Source organism: Staurois parvus, unplaced genomic scaffold (assembly GCF_062004578.1).
Source record: "Staurois parvus isolate SC_StPar_1 unplaced genomic scaffold, SC_StPar_1.0 ptg000403l, whole genome shotgun sequence".
In the NCBI taxonomy this organism is placed as follows: Eukaryota; Metazoa; Chordata; class Amphibia; order Anura; family Ranidae; genus Staurois; species Staurois parvus.
In genome coordinates this window covers 5,402,608-5,417,500 of record NW_028318199.1, presented here as the reverse complement: position 1 = coordinate 5,417,500, position 14,893 = coordinate 5,402,608, and the positions used below count along the sequence as shown (strand labels likewise).

Sequence of the window (14,893 nt, the reverse complement as noted above, 5' to 3'; positions counted from 1 at the left end):
ATTTTTTTTTTTTTTTTTTTTTACATACTGTCACCAGTGTAGTACAGAATCATCATATAACTGGCATGGCGGTGATCAGGGACACTGACTGGTGACAGTATGAAAATAAAATTATAATTTTTTTTCATATTTCACTATGACCAAAGTAGTACAATGTTACCATAGTAACATTGTACTACTTTGGGGAAGCGATCATTTTTTTTTTTTTTTGCACAATTTGCTTATAGCAAAGAATTACTTTGCTATAAGCAAGCATTTACTTGAATGACCGATTAATTCAGGGGTTTTTTTTTGTGCTTAGCTGTGATTTGGCCACGGCTAATCACATGACACAGCTGGGCTGTGGTTGGCCCAGCTTGTGCATGTGATCGCCGTGACCATTCACAGCTAGACACACTAGTATACAATGGATGGCATGAATGAAGCCATCCATTGTATACAACTGTCATGTGACCTGCTGTGATTGGTCACAGCAGGTCACAAGGTACCGGCAACGGGGCCGGTACTCAGATCTGTCATCGGCCGTGTCAGAGGTACACGGCCAGTGACAGATCGCGCTGCTGCGCGGCTCTGCAGGCGGGCAAATGGCGCATGCCCAAAAAGGACGCCATATGGTGTCCACCCAGAAAGGTAAGTGTTTTTGCCGGCCGCCATTCGGCCATAGGCCGGGCAGGAAGAGGCTAGGTTTTGCAGTTTCAGAAAACAAGTAAAATATACGTTTTTTTCCACCCTACTGTACATAAATTAGAACATGTAATCATGTTATCGCAGCTGAAACACACATTTACGTGTTTTTTGGCTAAATTGTCCAAAATGAAGTATAGTTTATGTAAACTGTCAAAGCACAGAAATACTAAATAAAACAAAAATCCTTACATTTTATCATCCGACTTATCTAGACCATAAGCAAGAGCCGCAGCAGTTGGTTCATTAATTACTCTTAAAACGTTCAATCCTGCAATCTGCCCAGCATCTTTTGTTGCCTAGAATAGTAAAATATGAACATTTAGAGAGTTTTAAAAAGATTACAGTATTACACAACGCATGTTTAAAGACTGCATAACAAAAAAAAAAAAAAAAAAAAACACCATAGCAATTGGAAGATAAAAGCTGGTAATGCAGAACCTCATCTGAAGTATATTGGTGAATGACAAATCATTTCATTTGAAGGTCTTTCACCCAGGTGAGACAGTAAAAATCAGGATGATATGAAGGAGAAGTAAAATCCCTGAAGCTGCTTACCAAGGGAACACATCCCTAAATGAAGGTGTGATGCGGAAATGTTAACCCCTTCCTTCTGTCCCCCTCAGCCCTTTAAGTGGCTTTAAATGACAGGGGGGTTGGGCATTCTGATCATGTGACCGTGACTGGCTGTCACATGATCGGAAAGCTCCAGATTGCAAGTATGCATCGGGAGCTTTCTGGTAACTGTTCGTTACTGTGCTGGGAGCATGCTCTCAGTACAGTGAGGTGTTTACCAACAGAAGCATGTATGCAGCCGCTTGGTGCTAAAGCCCATTCGCCAAGAGGTCGCATATATGCACTAGGTCAGCGAGAACTGGTTAATAGAGTTTTTATACACCTATTGCAAGACTAAGGTAATTTGAAAATAAAAAAGTATTGACGGGTTCTTGGAAGCTAAAAAGCCAAAACTACATATTTCCACTTAATACATTATATCAAAATAATATCACATTATAAAAGTAAAATACTTATTTCAGTTTGCCTGCTGAAGCTAGACAGAGGTTCCCAGCACTAAGCTTGCAGAAACCAATAGAACCATATTTTCAAATTGATATCAGTACAGATGATCTTACCTGTCTTTGGGAGTCATTGAAATATGCAGGCACAGTGATTACAGCATTCTTTGCAGCATGGCCCAAATAATTTTCTAGGGTGGTAAGGGGGAAGAAAACACAAAAAAACACCCTTCTGTTAACACTGGAAAATCTGAAGACTTGTTTCCACCTGACCCTCCACTCCCCCCCCCCCCCCCCCCATGCACAAGCAAGAAGTTTCAAAAATGCAAACACATTCAATATACAGTGGGGAAAATTATTTGTTCCCTTGCAGATTTTCTAAGTTTTCCCACTTACAAAGAAATTAAGGGTCTGCAATTTTTATCATAGGTGTCTTTTAAATGAGAGAATATCAACCAAAAATCCGGAAAAACAAACAAAACAAAAAAAAAATACAAAAAGGTTATAAATTGAGTTGCAGTTTAGTTCGTAAAATAGGTACTTGAACCCCTACCAACCAACAATAATTCTGGCTCCCACAGACTGCTTATGTGCTCATGTGGTTCACAGATTAGTCCTGTCAATTTAAGAAGGTGCTCCGAACGGCAACTCGTCACATGTATAAAAGACACAAAGCTGTCAAAGGATGTCAGGGACGAGATTGTAGACCTGTAAAAGGGCTACAAGGCCATCAGCAAGAAGCTTAATGAGCAGGAGAAAACTGTTGGAGCGATTATTCACAAATGGAAGAAATACAAAAAAAAAAAAAATCAAAATCAATAGCCTTCAGTCTGGAGCTCCATGCAAGATTTCGCCTCATGGGGTAAGGGTGATCATGAGGAAACAGGTATCAGCCCAGAATTACATGGGGGAAGCTTGTGAATGATCTCAAGGCAGTTGGGAACACAGTCACCAAACAAACCACTGGTAACACAATACGCCGCCATGGACTGAAATCCTGCCGTGCCCGCAAGGTCCCACTCCTCAAGAAGGCACATGTACAGGCCTGTCTGAAGTTTGCCAATGAACATCTAAATGATTCAGAGGATTGGGAGAAAAGCGCTCTGGTAAGATGAGACTAAAATTGAGCTCTTTGGCATAACTCGACTCATCATGTTTGGAGGAAGAAAAATGCTGACCATGACCCTAAGAACACCATTCCTACTGTCAAGCCGGGAGGGGGAAACATTATGCTTTGGGGCGGTTTCTCTGCTAAAAAGGTACAGGCTGACTTTGCCACATTAAAAAGGGGCCAATGGATGGGGTCATGCATTGTAAAATCTTAGATCAGAACCCTCTTCTCTCAACCAGAACACTCAAGATGGGTCTTTCAGCATGAAAATGACCCAAAACATACAGCCAAGGCAACAAAGGAGTGGCTCAGGAAGAAGAACATTAAGGTCATGGAGTGGCCTAGCCAGTCTCCAGAGATTAACCCTATAGAAAATAATGGCGGAAGCTGAAACTTCGAGCTGCCAAGCGACAGCCAAGAAACCTTAAGGATTTAGAGAAGATCTGTAAAGAGTAGACCAAAATCACTCCTGGAGATGTGTGCAAGCCAAGTCATGTTTTGCTTGGGGATCAAATACTTATGGTATAAATGGAGTTGCAGTTCAGCGAGTAAAATCTGTATTGTGTTTTTCTGGATTTTTGGTTGACATTCTGTCTCGATCATTTAAAATACACCTATGATTTCTTTGTAAGTGGGCACACCTACAAAATCTACAGGGGATCAAATAATTATTTTTCCCACTGTAACTTTGTTTAAGCCCTATTCACATGGGCATACAAACCCATACACCCATGTGAAGGGCCGTCTTCACCCACGCTGGATGCACAGGTGTTCTGTCCAGCCACATGCAGGTAGTCTGTTCAAATCAGAGGTACCTGGCTGCACAGATCTCCAAGCGCATCCCGGAGGGTACATTTGTACAGATCCAATGGATGGATCCGATGCAGTCTGTGTTATGATCGATGGATCAGATCCACTCCGATGTACACCCAGGAATGCATCTGGAGGTCTGTGCAGGTAAACAAAACTTTACTCTAGTTGGGTTCACATAAAAAAGACATACAAGGGTTTATTTACTAAAGCTGGTGCACTCAGAATCTCGTGCACTTCTGAATGGAAAGCAATCAGCTTGCAGGTTTTATTGCTAAAGCCTAATTGACCAAGCTTGGGTTAGAAGCTGACTGGATACCATGCAGAGGTGCACCAGATTCTGAGTGAACCAGCTTTAATAAAACTCCCTCACAGTGTGTAAATTGGAACAAAAAAAAAAAAAAAAAAAAAAAAAAAAAAAACACATCTTTCCAAACCTGCAGTCTCCTTCATCTTCATAAGCACGAATGCACCAATCTGACTTGGAGAATATAGCTTCCCATGTGCTTCTACCCAGGCATCACCATTGGAAGAACGAACAATCTTAAAGGGTACATTTTTGCTAAAGAAAAAGAAAAAAAAATTCACAGAAAAATGCATGTTTTCCTCAGAGGTTGAATGGTGCCCAGTTGCAATCCACCTCAGCCTTAAATAGTATCACTTTCTTTCAGTGCTCTTGTGTTATACATTCAGCCATGTTATGCAAAGGGTAAAAGGTAGTCAACCCTTTGACCTACAAGAAAAGTGTCCTATGTTATACCAATCAAGGGGGTTAAAACAAGCACAAGACAACTATATAAAGAAAAGCCAAACCTTGATTTGAGGGTGCTGTAAAGCCACCATAACTACTTCTACATAGCTATGACCCCCCCCCCCCCTCCCAGTACAACCACATCCTCTGCCTCAAGAGATCAGGCTTGAGAAATGGTTTGGTAAATCCAGCTTGCAATCATGGATCGAAGAAAAACCCTGTTTGGACCCTAGAGGCTAAACAGATTTTAAACTCCAGCCAATGTATCCTGCCAGCTCGCCCGTGTTGGAGAGAACGTCGTGGTCTTGTCCCATGGTCCGCATGTTCTGGCAGGCTATCACTGAAACGATCTCTGCAATACAGGGTGAAGTTCTCAAGCTAGACCCTCGGTTAACATTTCATGGCTCTGCAATACCAAAAGGCCTATATAAGAGGTCAATAACCCCACACTTATTAAAGGCTTGATCCCACTTTATTGGGGGCCAATGATTGCTTCCCTTCTTACTCTAATGGTTACGCAAGGTAGACGATTAAAGTCTTCTGGAAAAACATACACATTTGGCCAGAGAATCTACTGACACTCTAAATATAAAGCGGTAGTTTTGAACTCAAACCAACAATCTTATATTCTAAACACTATGCCATGTCTACTCCAACGATCTTTCAGACAAGTGGTAGTTAATTGCCATTGCCACTGGTAAAATGATGGTATCTCTTGGATATTACATTAGCAATAGATCATTCGCCCTTTCTCCTACCCCCTCCCCTGTATTTTAGGATACTACGGTTATTCTTCAGAATGCTTTTTTCCTAATGTCATGACAGCATAGTTTGACAATGTGTTAGTCTCAGGGTGGATTTAAACCCCCCCCCCCAAAAAAAAAAAAAAAAAAAAAAAAAAAAAAAAAAAAAGATTAACAAATTGCCGACCGCAGATAGCCAAATGATGGCTTCACTGCAGCCGGCCAGTTCTGGAAGGGCGGCATATGGCGTCCTTCCAGAACGTGCCCTCCCGCACGTCCCGGCAATCTCCGTGATCACTGTGTCCTATGCATCACGTGATGTGGTAAAAGGCCAATCACAGCAGCCTTTTACCACGTGATCAGCCATGTCCAATGACACAGTAGATCACCGGTAAATGCAGTTGCTGATTATGGGCTGCACTGTCCTCACGCTGTCACTGCGTGAGGAAAGTACTGCCGGTAACCGGCAATCGTCAGAGGACGGATCGGCGCGGATGATCAGTGCCCTGATGATCAGTGCCACCCACCAGTGCACATCAATGCCCATCATTGTTGCACATCAGTGCAGCCTCATCAGTGCACATCAGTGAAGTAGAAAAATTACCGGTTCGCAAAAAAAAAAAAAAAAAAAAAAAAAAAAGTTTGTTTTGATTATAAAATTGTGCAATTTTTTGTGTATAGCACAAAAAATAAAAACACCCATCAGTGAGTAAATACCACCAAAAGAAAGCTCTATTTGTGTGAAAAAATGCTACAAGTATCATATGGGTGCTGTGTTGCATGACCGTGCAATTTTCATGCGCAACAGCACTGGAAGCTGAAAATTGGCCTGGGCACGAAGGGGGTATAAGTGCCTAGTAGGCAAGTGGTTAAAAAAAAAAAAAAAAAAGAAAGGAAATGGATTTAATTTAAAATCAGATTTTTTTGATTATCAAATTTTAATAAAATGCTTTTGGAGTAAAAAAATCCATCTAAAGATAGTTTTCTATTTAAGATACATTAATTTAGTTTATTCAGCATGAAATGGGGCTTAGTTGTGTAGCACAATGCTTTATATTCCGCAATATTTACATTTTTAGTAAATTCATTTTATGAATCCAAGCTCTGCAAGCTGAGAAAACATGCACTGCATTGATGCATTCACACAGTTTCACAGCAACCATGAGAAAACACATGAAATAAAAGAATTTGAGTAGTTCAACTATGTGTGATTAACCTAAAATCTGTTCTGATATTACAGTTTTAACTAACCCGACAGCTTATTATTCTAAAAAAGGAAACCTTCAGGCTGGGTTCACACTGATGCGGTGCAGAATTCGCAGCTTTTTCTGTGTGAATTCTGCACCCAGGGATGTGTAATTCCTATCGCCCGATGCATGTAGTTCCGGGCACCGGGCAGGTAGTTTTTTTTTGGCCTTTAGCCCTGCTGTGGGCAAGCAGCAGGGCTCACCTGTTAGGTAAAGCAATCGGCAGCAGCACTCCCGCCGATTGCTTTCACACAGTGCCAGCCTCTCCGTGCCCCCACCGTGAGGTTTCCAGGGCTCTGCTTGCCCATCTGCGGGCCCAGCTCGCTGACAGCTAAAAGGGCCAGTAGAAGCCCAGTGTGTCAGCCTCTCCCCCTCTATATGTCCTGGGCTCCGCTTGCCCGCCCATCTGCGGGCCCGAGACTGGTTCGGCGGGTGCTGCGGGATGTGGTATAGAGGAGGAGAGCGAACACATCCGTTCAGCTCCCCTTCCCTTCTTCTGACCCGGAGGTGATGTGACGTCACTTCCAGGTCCCCGTTCGACAGATTCATGTGTACTACATTATGTGTAGTACAGGGGAGACATGCAGGGTCTTTTAGACCAGTGTTTCTCAACCTTTTTTCAAGGCATCCTTTAAAATTATGGACAGTCTTGAAGCGTCCCACTCTAAAATAGGGTGCCTCTAGACCGGGTGTCGGCAACCCGCGGCTCCAGAGCCGCATGCGGCTCTTTTTCATCTTTGCTGCGGCTCCGGAGCACACTGCCCACCAGGTGGTCGGCAAGCCGCAGATCGCGAGCCACATGCGGCTCTTCTGTGTGCCGGGTGCCCGCTCCCCTCCCTCCTCAAAAATCCGGCCCGCGGAGCGTGGAACATTGGCTGTCAGGATGTAGGTGGGGCAGCCAGGATGTAGGCGGGGCAGAGTGACGAACTCCTCTCTCAGTCCGCCCTGAAGACCAGAACGGCGCGGGAACACAGCGAGAGGAACGCGCGGAGCAAAGGTAAGTGAATTGAGACAATATGGGGGATGAATTACTATGTGGGGGATGAATTACTGTGTGGGGGATGAATTACTATGTGGGGGATGAATTACTATGTGGGGGATGAATTACTATGTGGGGGATGAATTACTATGTGGGGGATGAATTACTATGTGGGGGATGTATTTTCAGTTTTAAAAATGTGGCTGTCAAAATAAATCTCAATCGTGGTTTTGGCGAGATTTGGCTCAGTTGAAAAAAAAGGTTGCCCACCACTGACCTAAGGCTATGATTGTGATTATGAAGATACACTGTGGCCCTGATTAACCCTTTGCTTACTGGGCCCTTAAACCCCCTTCATGACCAGAGTGCTTTTTGCAATATATGCAGTGTCGGATTTGTTATAAATGTTGCAATGGTTTTGCGGCTCCCAGTCTTTTTTTTCCCTTCGGAAACGGGTCCAAGTGGCTCTTTATGTCTTAAAGGTTGCAGACCCCTGCTCTAGACTGTCCATAATTTTAAAAGGGCACCCCATTCTAAAATGTGAAAGTATTCTACTAGTTTTATATAAAACGCAGCAACATCCACACATGTAGAGAACCCAACTTTGGAGGTGATTTATTCTTCCAAAGCAAATCACACTTTTGCACACTGGTACTGACTAGTATGCCAGTGTTTCTCTTCTCCCTCAGTTTCTCTCCATCACTGAGCGAACGTGACCCTAGCAGAGGCAGGGAAGGGTCAAACTAGGATGCTGCACAGGCACCTGACATCCTCCTTATCAACAGATGAGGTCACTGGGTGTCAGGATGCCGGCGGTTAGGTGGTCGTAATGGTGCATAATAAAAACTTATGGATTTTTGTAATTAAAAGGCTGGCTTGTTCCACCCGCTGGCTTGTTTACAAGTTTTGGCAAGGCACCCCTGAAGAAACCTCCAGGCACCCTGGTTGAGAAAGGCTGTTTTAGACCCTGGATGTCTCAAAGAGAACCTGTCACCAAAAATAATCAGACTTTTTGTCCTATATGGGATTTAAAAAAAATGTTAATTCAATTTTTTTTTTTTAAATGGAAGTTACAAAGCATATAACACCCCCAAATTTTTTTTAAGGCCCCCCACCCCCATATATGTACGCACGCACAAACATACAAGCACATGCTTGGGCACCTACACTACACATGAAAATATGGACTGCAATACAAATGCTACATATCGCCGCGCACTCCAGAATGAGAGTGATAATTCTAGCCTCAGACCTCCTCTAACATTATACTGATGACCTATAAGGGGCTTTAAAAGTGTCGCCTATAGAAAATATAAGGTACTAACATTTGTTGCCGTTTCACAAGCGCACACAAATTTAAGGTTTGACAAGCTGGATATCTATTTACTCGCTGCAACCTCGTCTTTTACTTTACAAAAAAAACTGGATAATTTATTGCTTTTTGTGCCTTAAAATTAACTTAAGTGTATTTTTATACTGAATTTTTTTGTTTCCTAGACCTTTGTGATAATATTGTGTGACAAACAATTGGAACTACCGCTATTTTATTCTCTAGGATCTCGGATTTCAGAAAATATGTTTTGGGGGTTTGTGTAATCTTCAGGCCTAAAACGATTTTTAAATGTGTGCAAAACACAAAAACAGCTCTGGCAGTGAAATGGATGAAGGATAAGTCGGACAAGCCCCCTTTCCTGACAAGCAGCCAATCGGTGCTCATTACACTGCAAGGTCTCCCCTTTCTCTGCTAGTCCTTGGGTGCGGTGCTGGAGAAAGGCAGGGAGGGGAGGAGGAGATAAACAGTGCAATGTTAAAAATATTAAACGTTTAAGTCGCCATAAAGCCCCTTTTGTTTTTAAAAGCCCCAGACATTACTTAAACCAGATTTAAATACAGTTTTGGTTAAATATATGTTTTTTTTTTTTTATCAGGACAAGCAGATTTTAATATATATATATATATATATATATATATATATATATATAATATGCATGAAGGTAAAAAAAACATTGAGCCTTTACAACCACTTTAGGACAAGTGCTGATCTCTCCTGCAAAAGCAGATCTGGGTATCCTAGATAATGAATTCCCTTGGGGCTGCAACAAAGCCAACACCAGAGCCAAGACTTTTGTGAAGACCCAGGGAGCCGTTGCCAAGCAAACAGGAGAGAACTGTCCTATACTGCGAGCTGTCCTATACTGCGAGCTGTCCTATACTGCGAAATAAAGGAGACTGAAGGAAAGATCAAGATGTTCAAGTAGGTATCCTCGATATATAGACTGATGCTATGAAGTCTTCCAGAAATAGGGCTGCTATGACAGACCTCACTGTTGATGGGTTTGTGGATCATGTAGCACTGCCCACGAGGCAGTTTATAAAAATTGGTTAACAGCTACTGCAATGGTGGAATGGGATTTGCCCAGGGAATTGAGCCAGATCACTCTGTTAGCCACCTAGTGAAAAAGGAGACAAACCAAATCTCCAACTACCCTGTTAAGAGTCACACAAAACCTTTAAACAGGGCTGGTGCCTAGTTACCATTCCTGGAAATTGGCCCTTAAGACCATCAGGTTACATAGTTACAACACACACTCAAGTTGAAAAGGATGGACTAGTGTGTGTGTGAGACTGGGGGAGATTTACTAAAACTAGAGTGTGCAAAATCTGGTGCAGCTTGGCAGAGAAACCAATCAGCTTCCAGATTTTGTTAAAGCTTAATTGAACAAGATGAAGTTAGAAGCTGATTGGCTACTATGCACAGCTGCACCAGATTTTGCATGCTCCAGTTTTAGCAAATCAACCCGTGTGCATTATGTCACTACTATTTTCCATACCCTGTACACTGCCATTTGCTAAGAAACAAAGTTTTTTTTTTTTTTTAAAGTTATCTACAATCCCTGCTGACACCATCAACTGTGAAAGGGAGTCACATCTTTACTAAATCCACAGTACAAAACCCCTTACATATTTTAAAATTGAACAGCTTCTTGTTTAACTTCATTGTGTGGCATCTTTAGAGATCTTAAGTTAAAATAGTTTCCTCCCAAAGCTAGAGTCACCATTCAAAGATTTGTATATTCTGAACATATCCCCTCCTAAGCGCCTCTTCTCCAAGAAGAAAGGTTTAAAACTGATCTCCACCTTTTGATATACTTTACATAGTCCTATAGGAACTAGGACTTCACCAACATGTAAGGTCGCTGGATGTGCGGTATGAACAGTATGTAGCTGTAGCCGAGACTTCCAGTCTCATACCCGGAACACAGTACCATCTATCACAGCGGCACTCAGCCATTCAGAGAAAGCAAATGTATTCTATCAAAGAATAAAAAGCGTCCTCTGACATAATCAGTCCACCTCTGACTCAGCCAGAGGAAGTTTTGTATTAGTTGACAGAATACATTGTGTACCCTGAAGGCTGAGCACCGCTGTGATAGACTGTTCCGGTATGAAACTGGACGTCTCGGCTCACACCTGGAACACAGTGCGGAATGCTGTATATAGCCGCAGCTACATACAGTTTATACCGCACATCCAGCGGCCTCAGAGTTTAGTGAGGAACATAGTTTGTTTGGGCCAAAGCATACCAAAAAGGTGGAGATCAGCTTTAATGTTTGTAATTCTTTATAAAAACGGAGGTCCTCCAGCTCCCATATTAGCTTTGCTGACCTTCTCCGGACTCTTTCCAGTTCAAGCACATCCTTTCTGAGGATCAGTGACAAACTGATAAGCATATTCAAGATGTGGCCGAACCAAAGATTTGTAAAGTGGTCAAATTATACATTTTTATCTTTTGAGTAAATACCCTATTTAATGCATTCTAATCATCTGGTAGCCTGGCTTGCTGCAGTTTGGCATTGAATGCTATTTATAGAGTGTCATCTACTAGGACCCCCAGATCTTTCCATCAGATTCACCCAGAGGCTCTTCCTCCAGCGAGTAACTTGAAAGCCTATTTTTTGCCCCCAAGTGTATTACTTTACATTTTTCAATATTAAAACTCATATGTCATCTAGTTGCCCACTCCTGTATTTTAACTAGGGTTTCTTGTAAAGTGCTATATCCGGTTGTGAAATTATTGCCCTGCTTCATTTTTAATATTCAGAAAACATTGAGATTGAGCCATATATTCCAATTACTATATTCTTCATAAACCAGTTAAACAGAATTGGTCCCAAGATAGCACCCTAGGGTACCCCACCTACAACACTCGACCTTCCAGAAAAACATGCCAATAAGTCCTCACCCTGTGGATGCATGCCTGCACTTTTTTTTTTTTTTAACCTGCGTACAGTACACATATCAATTCCAAAAAAACTCAATTAAACCAGTGGGATAAATGGAATTCTGCCAGAGATTATTAAACAGCTCCCCAGATGTACACACTGCAATATGTAAAGTGTTCAACCTGGTCCTCTGGGCTGGTTCCTACCCTAAAGTATGGAACCAAGGTCTTATACCACCCATCTAAAAAAATAGAGACCAGTATGACCCAGCCACATACAAAAGGGATATGTATCAGCAGTACACTAGGAAAACTATTTAACAGTATCCTCAACAAAAAGATCCTGACACAACAAAATCCTCAGCAGAAAACAGGCAGGGTTCATGCCAAACGACCGCACCACAGACCACATCTACACCCTGCACAGTCATCAAGAGCCATGTCCACAATACAAAACATGGAAAGTTATTTGCCCATTTTGTGGACTTTAAGAAGGCGCTTGATGCAGTGTGGCACCCACACCTGTTCCTCAAAGTATTGGAGAGTGGAACAGGAGGGAAAACCTATGATGTCATCAAGAGTACACAGACCAAGAACAGCTGCATCATAAAAGGTGAATGGGAAAATAACAGATGCACAATCCCAAAGCACACGTTCCTGCTAAAGATGGGTGTATGCATAGGTGGGTGCTGCAGCGGCCGTAGGCTGAAATCGAGCAGAGTCAATGGTTTACACAGTTACAGTAAGGCAACATTTCAGAGTCTCCCAGGACTCCATCAGGCATGTGACGAATGACTAATCACATGCCTGATGAGAGGGTCCTGCGATACTCTGAAACGTTGCCTTGCTGTAATTATGTAATCCTTCATTAAAGCCTTTTTGGACCCATATTGGAGATCCTTGGTGTGTCCGTGACATTGACTCCACATGCTGGAAGTGCTCTGTTCTGTTCTTTTCCCATGGAGAGAAGACAGGGCTGCAGGCCAAATCCAACACTCTTCAACATCTACATCAATGAACTGGCAGCAGCTCTGGAATCCTCCTGAGCACCTTGGCTAACTTTACATAACATGGAGGTGAAGATTCCTGGTGTACGAGGATGACCTACTACTGTCACCAACAGAGAGGTCTAGAAGACACACTGTATTTCTCCTGCACTTCCAGACTGACACAAGCACTACCTATAAACTCAAGAAAAACAAAAATAATGGTGTTCCAAAAAAGGAGGAAAAAACAAAAAAAAAACAAAGCCTTTCCTTTACATTACAACTGCACCATTAATGAATAAAACCACTACTTAGGCCTAGAGATTACCAAATCAGGAAGTTTCAAGTCAGCCATCACCAGTAAGAGTCTGGCTTTGAATCTTTGATAGAGTCATCAGCCCAACCCTTTTTTATGGCAGTGACGTTTGGGGTCCTGTCACCTATCCACACCAATCCAAATGGGACACCAGACATACAGAAATATTCCATCTGGAATTCTGCAAGCACATCCTCCAAGTCCATCGGAGCACCCCCAACAGTGTATACCCGTATGAGCTGGGCAGATTTCCCTTACTTCTTCCAGTACAGAAGAGGGAGCTATCATACTGGGACCAACTACAAAACCTTGTCTCTCCTAATCTCCCAAAAATATATGGCCTAATAAAATCTCAGATAAAAAAACATGATGAAGGATTCCAAAGAAAAATATATGTTGCAGAATGGAGAAATGAAAACTCCAAGAAACTGTTTAACAGTCACTACAGAGAGACTACAAGCTGGCCCCATACAAGGGAGGTGCTACAAGACCCCAAAGACAGACAGACTCCGCCTGTACAGACTAAGCGACCAAAGCCTGGGAATCAAATTAGGACAGCACAGACAGACCTACAAGACTAGGGAAAGTAGACTGTGCCAGCAATATGACCAGAGAGTCCTGAAGGATGAGAACCAGTTCCTGCTACAGTGCCCCAAGAACTCAGTGAGGGGCACTCACTTCCAGAGACTCTATAGAATTGAAGTCTGGGATGAGAGCAGAGGAGGAAGCTTTAAATTCTACTGGGAGAAGAGGAACCAATGGTGACAACAGCTGCACAATATGTGACAATGTGTCAGACAAAAGGTGAGAGGGACATGAAAAACTCAGAGCTTTACATGGACTCAACCCCCCCCCCCCCCAACCCAAAGCTGCCTTCGAGCCATTGCCCCCTCCCATATAAACTCAACTGCTTTGGCAATGCTACAATGTATTTGGTCCTGCCAATAAAGCTTAAGAGAGAGTAAGACATAAACCGAGAGAAAGCAGTCTTGAGCCATGTTTCTACCACCCACCTAAACCTAATATGGCAACCGGAAGACAAGGTACACATGCTGTAGCAAATTGCATTCCACAGCCAAAAAAAGATCTACTAAACACCTCTGCTGACAGCATAGTATTTGTCTGGAAGAGGATTGTGTTGAATGTATATTGTGGCTAAGAAAAAATAAAATTTATCTTTGGACAGTGAAGCATAAAAATCTAAAAGGAGAGTAGAGACACAGGGTAGGGGGGTAAGTGAAAAGTAGAAAGGAAAAATCGACTAATGTTTTTGAGTGCTGTGAACAGTAGCTGTGGTGCTAATGGAAAGAGGCGAATTATAAATTATTGTGGGTACAGTGGAAATATGTTGAAGAATAAAAGATTAGGGAGTACAAGGGAACAATAGAGGTTACCAGTAATCCACCAATATGGAATGAAAAAAGTGGAAGGTTAGACACATGAAAGTAAATGTATAAAGAGGGGATGAAGTGGTAGAAAGGGACAAGCCCACCCACACACTTAAAGTAGTAAGATAAGCTGATGCCAGTACTGTATTGGCCTTTAATAGTACTGGATTGGAAGCAGAGGGGTGTGTACAGGCCAATTTATTTTAACAAAATGATTGCAGTTTTCATATACAGTATATTTAGACATACAGTATCTTAAAGAAGTCTAGAGTCATTTCAGCATTTCACTTTTTAATCCTGTTAATAAAATCAGATCAAAAAAACTATTCATATTTAAAAAATTACACTTCGGAACAAAAGTTGCTTTACGGATACCAGTTTCCTGGACAAAAATACCATTTGTCTGTATGTTCCATTATTCAGGTCTGTGTCCTTGATAAAGAGGGGACTTTGGAAACCATAAAATATGTAGTTTCTTTTGGACATATGATAAAGATGAATAAAAAAAATAAAATTATAACACACTTTTTTTCAGGCATTTTACAAAAACAAACATAGTCAAGCTTTAGTTATATAATGGATATGGGCTGAAAGTGCACATTCAGGTTTAATTTGAGGGTATGTACATCCAAATTGGAGG

General features: G+C 42.0%; 1 protein-coding gene across 1 annotated transcript in view; it reads right to left on the bottom strand.

The window, feature by feature from the left end:
- HSPA9 (heat shock protein family A (Hsp70) member 9) overlaps positions 1-14,893 on the bottom strand; it is a 113,384-nt gene that overhangs the window by 51,701 nt on the left and 46,790 nt on the right. The window contains exons 5-7 of the mRNA XM_089686643.1: positions 4,059-4,183; positions 1,818-1,891; positions 877-983 (exon numbers count right to left, since the gene is read on the bottom strand). Of these exons, the coding sequence (XP_089542769.1) occupies positions 877-983; positions 1,818-1,891; positions 4,059-4,183 (306 nt within the window). The remainder of the gene's footprint in view (positions 1-876; positions 984-1,817; positions 1,892-4,058; positions 4,184-14,893) is intronic.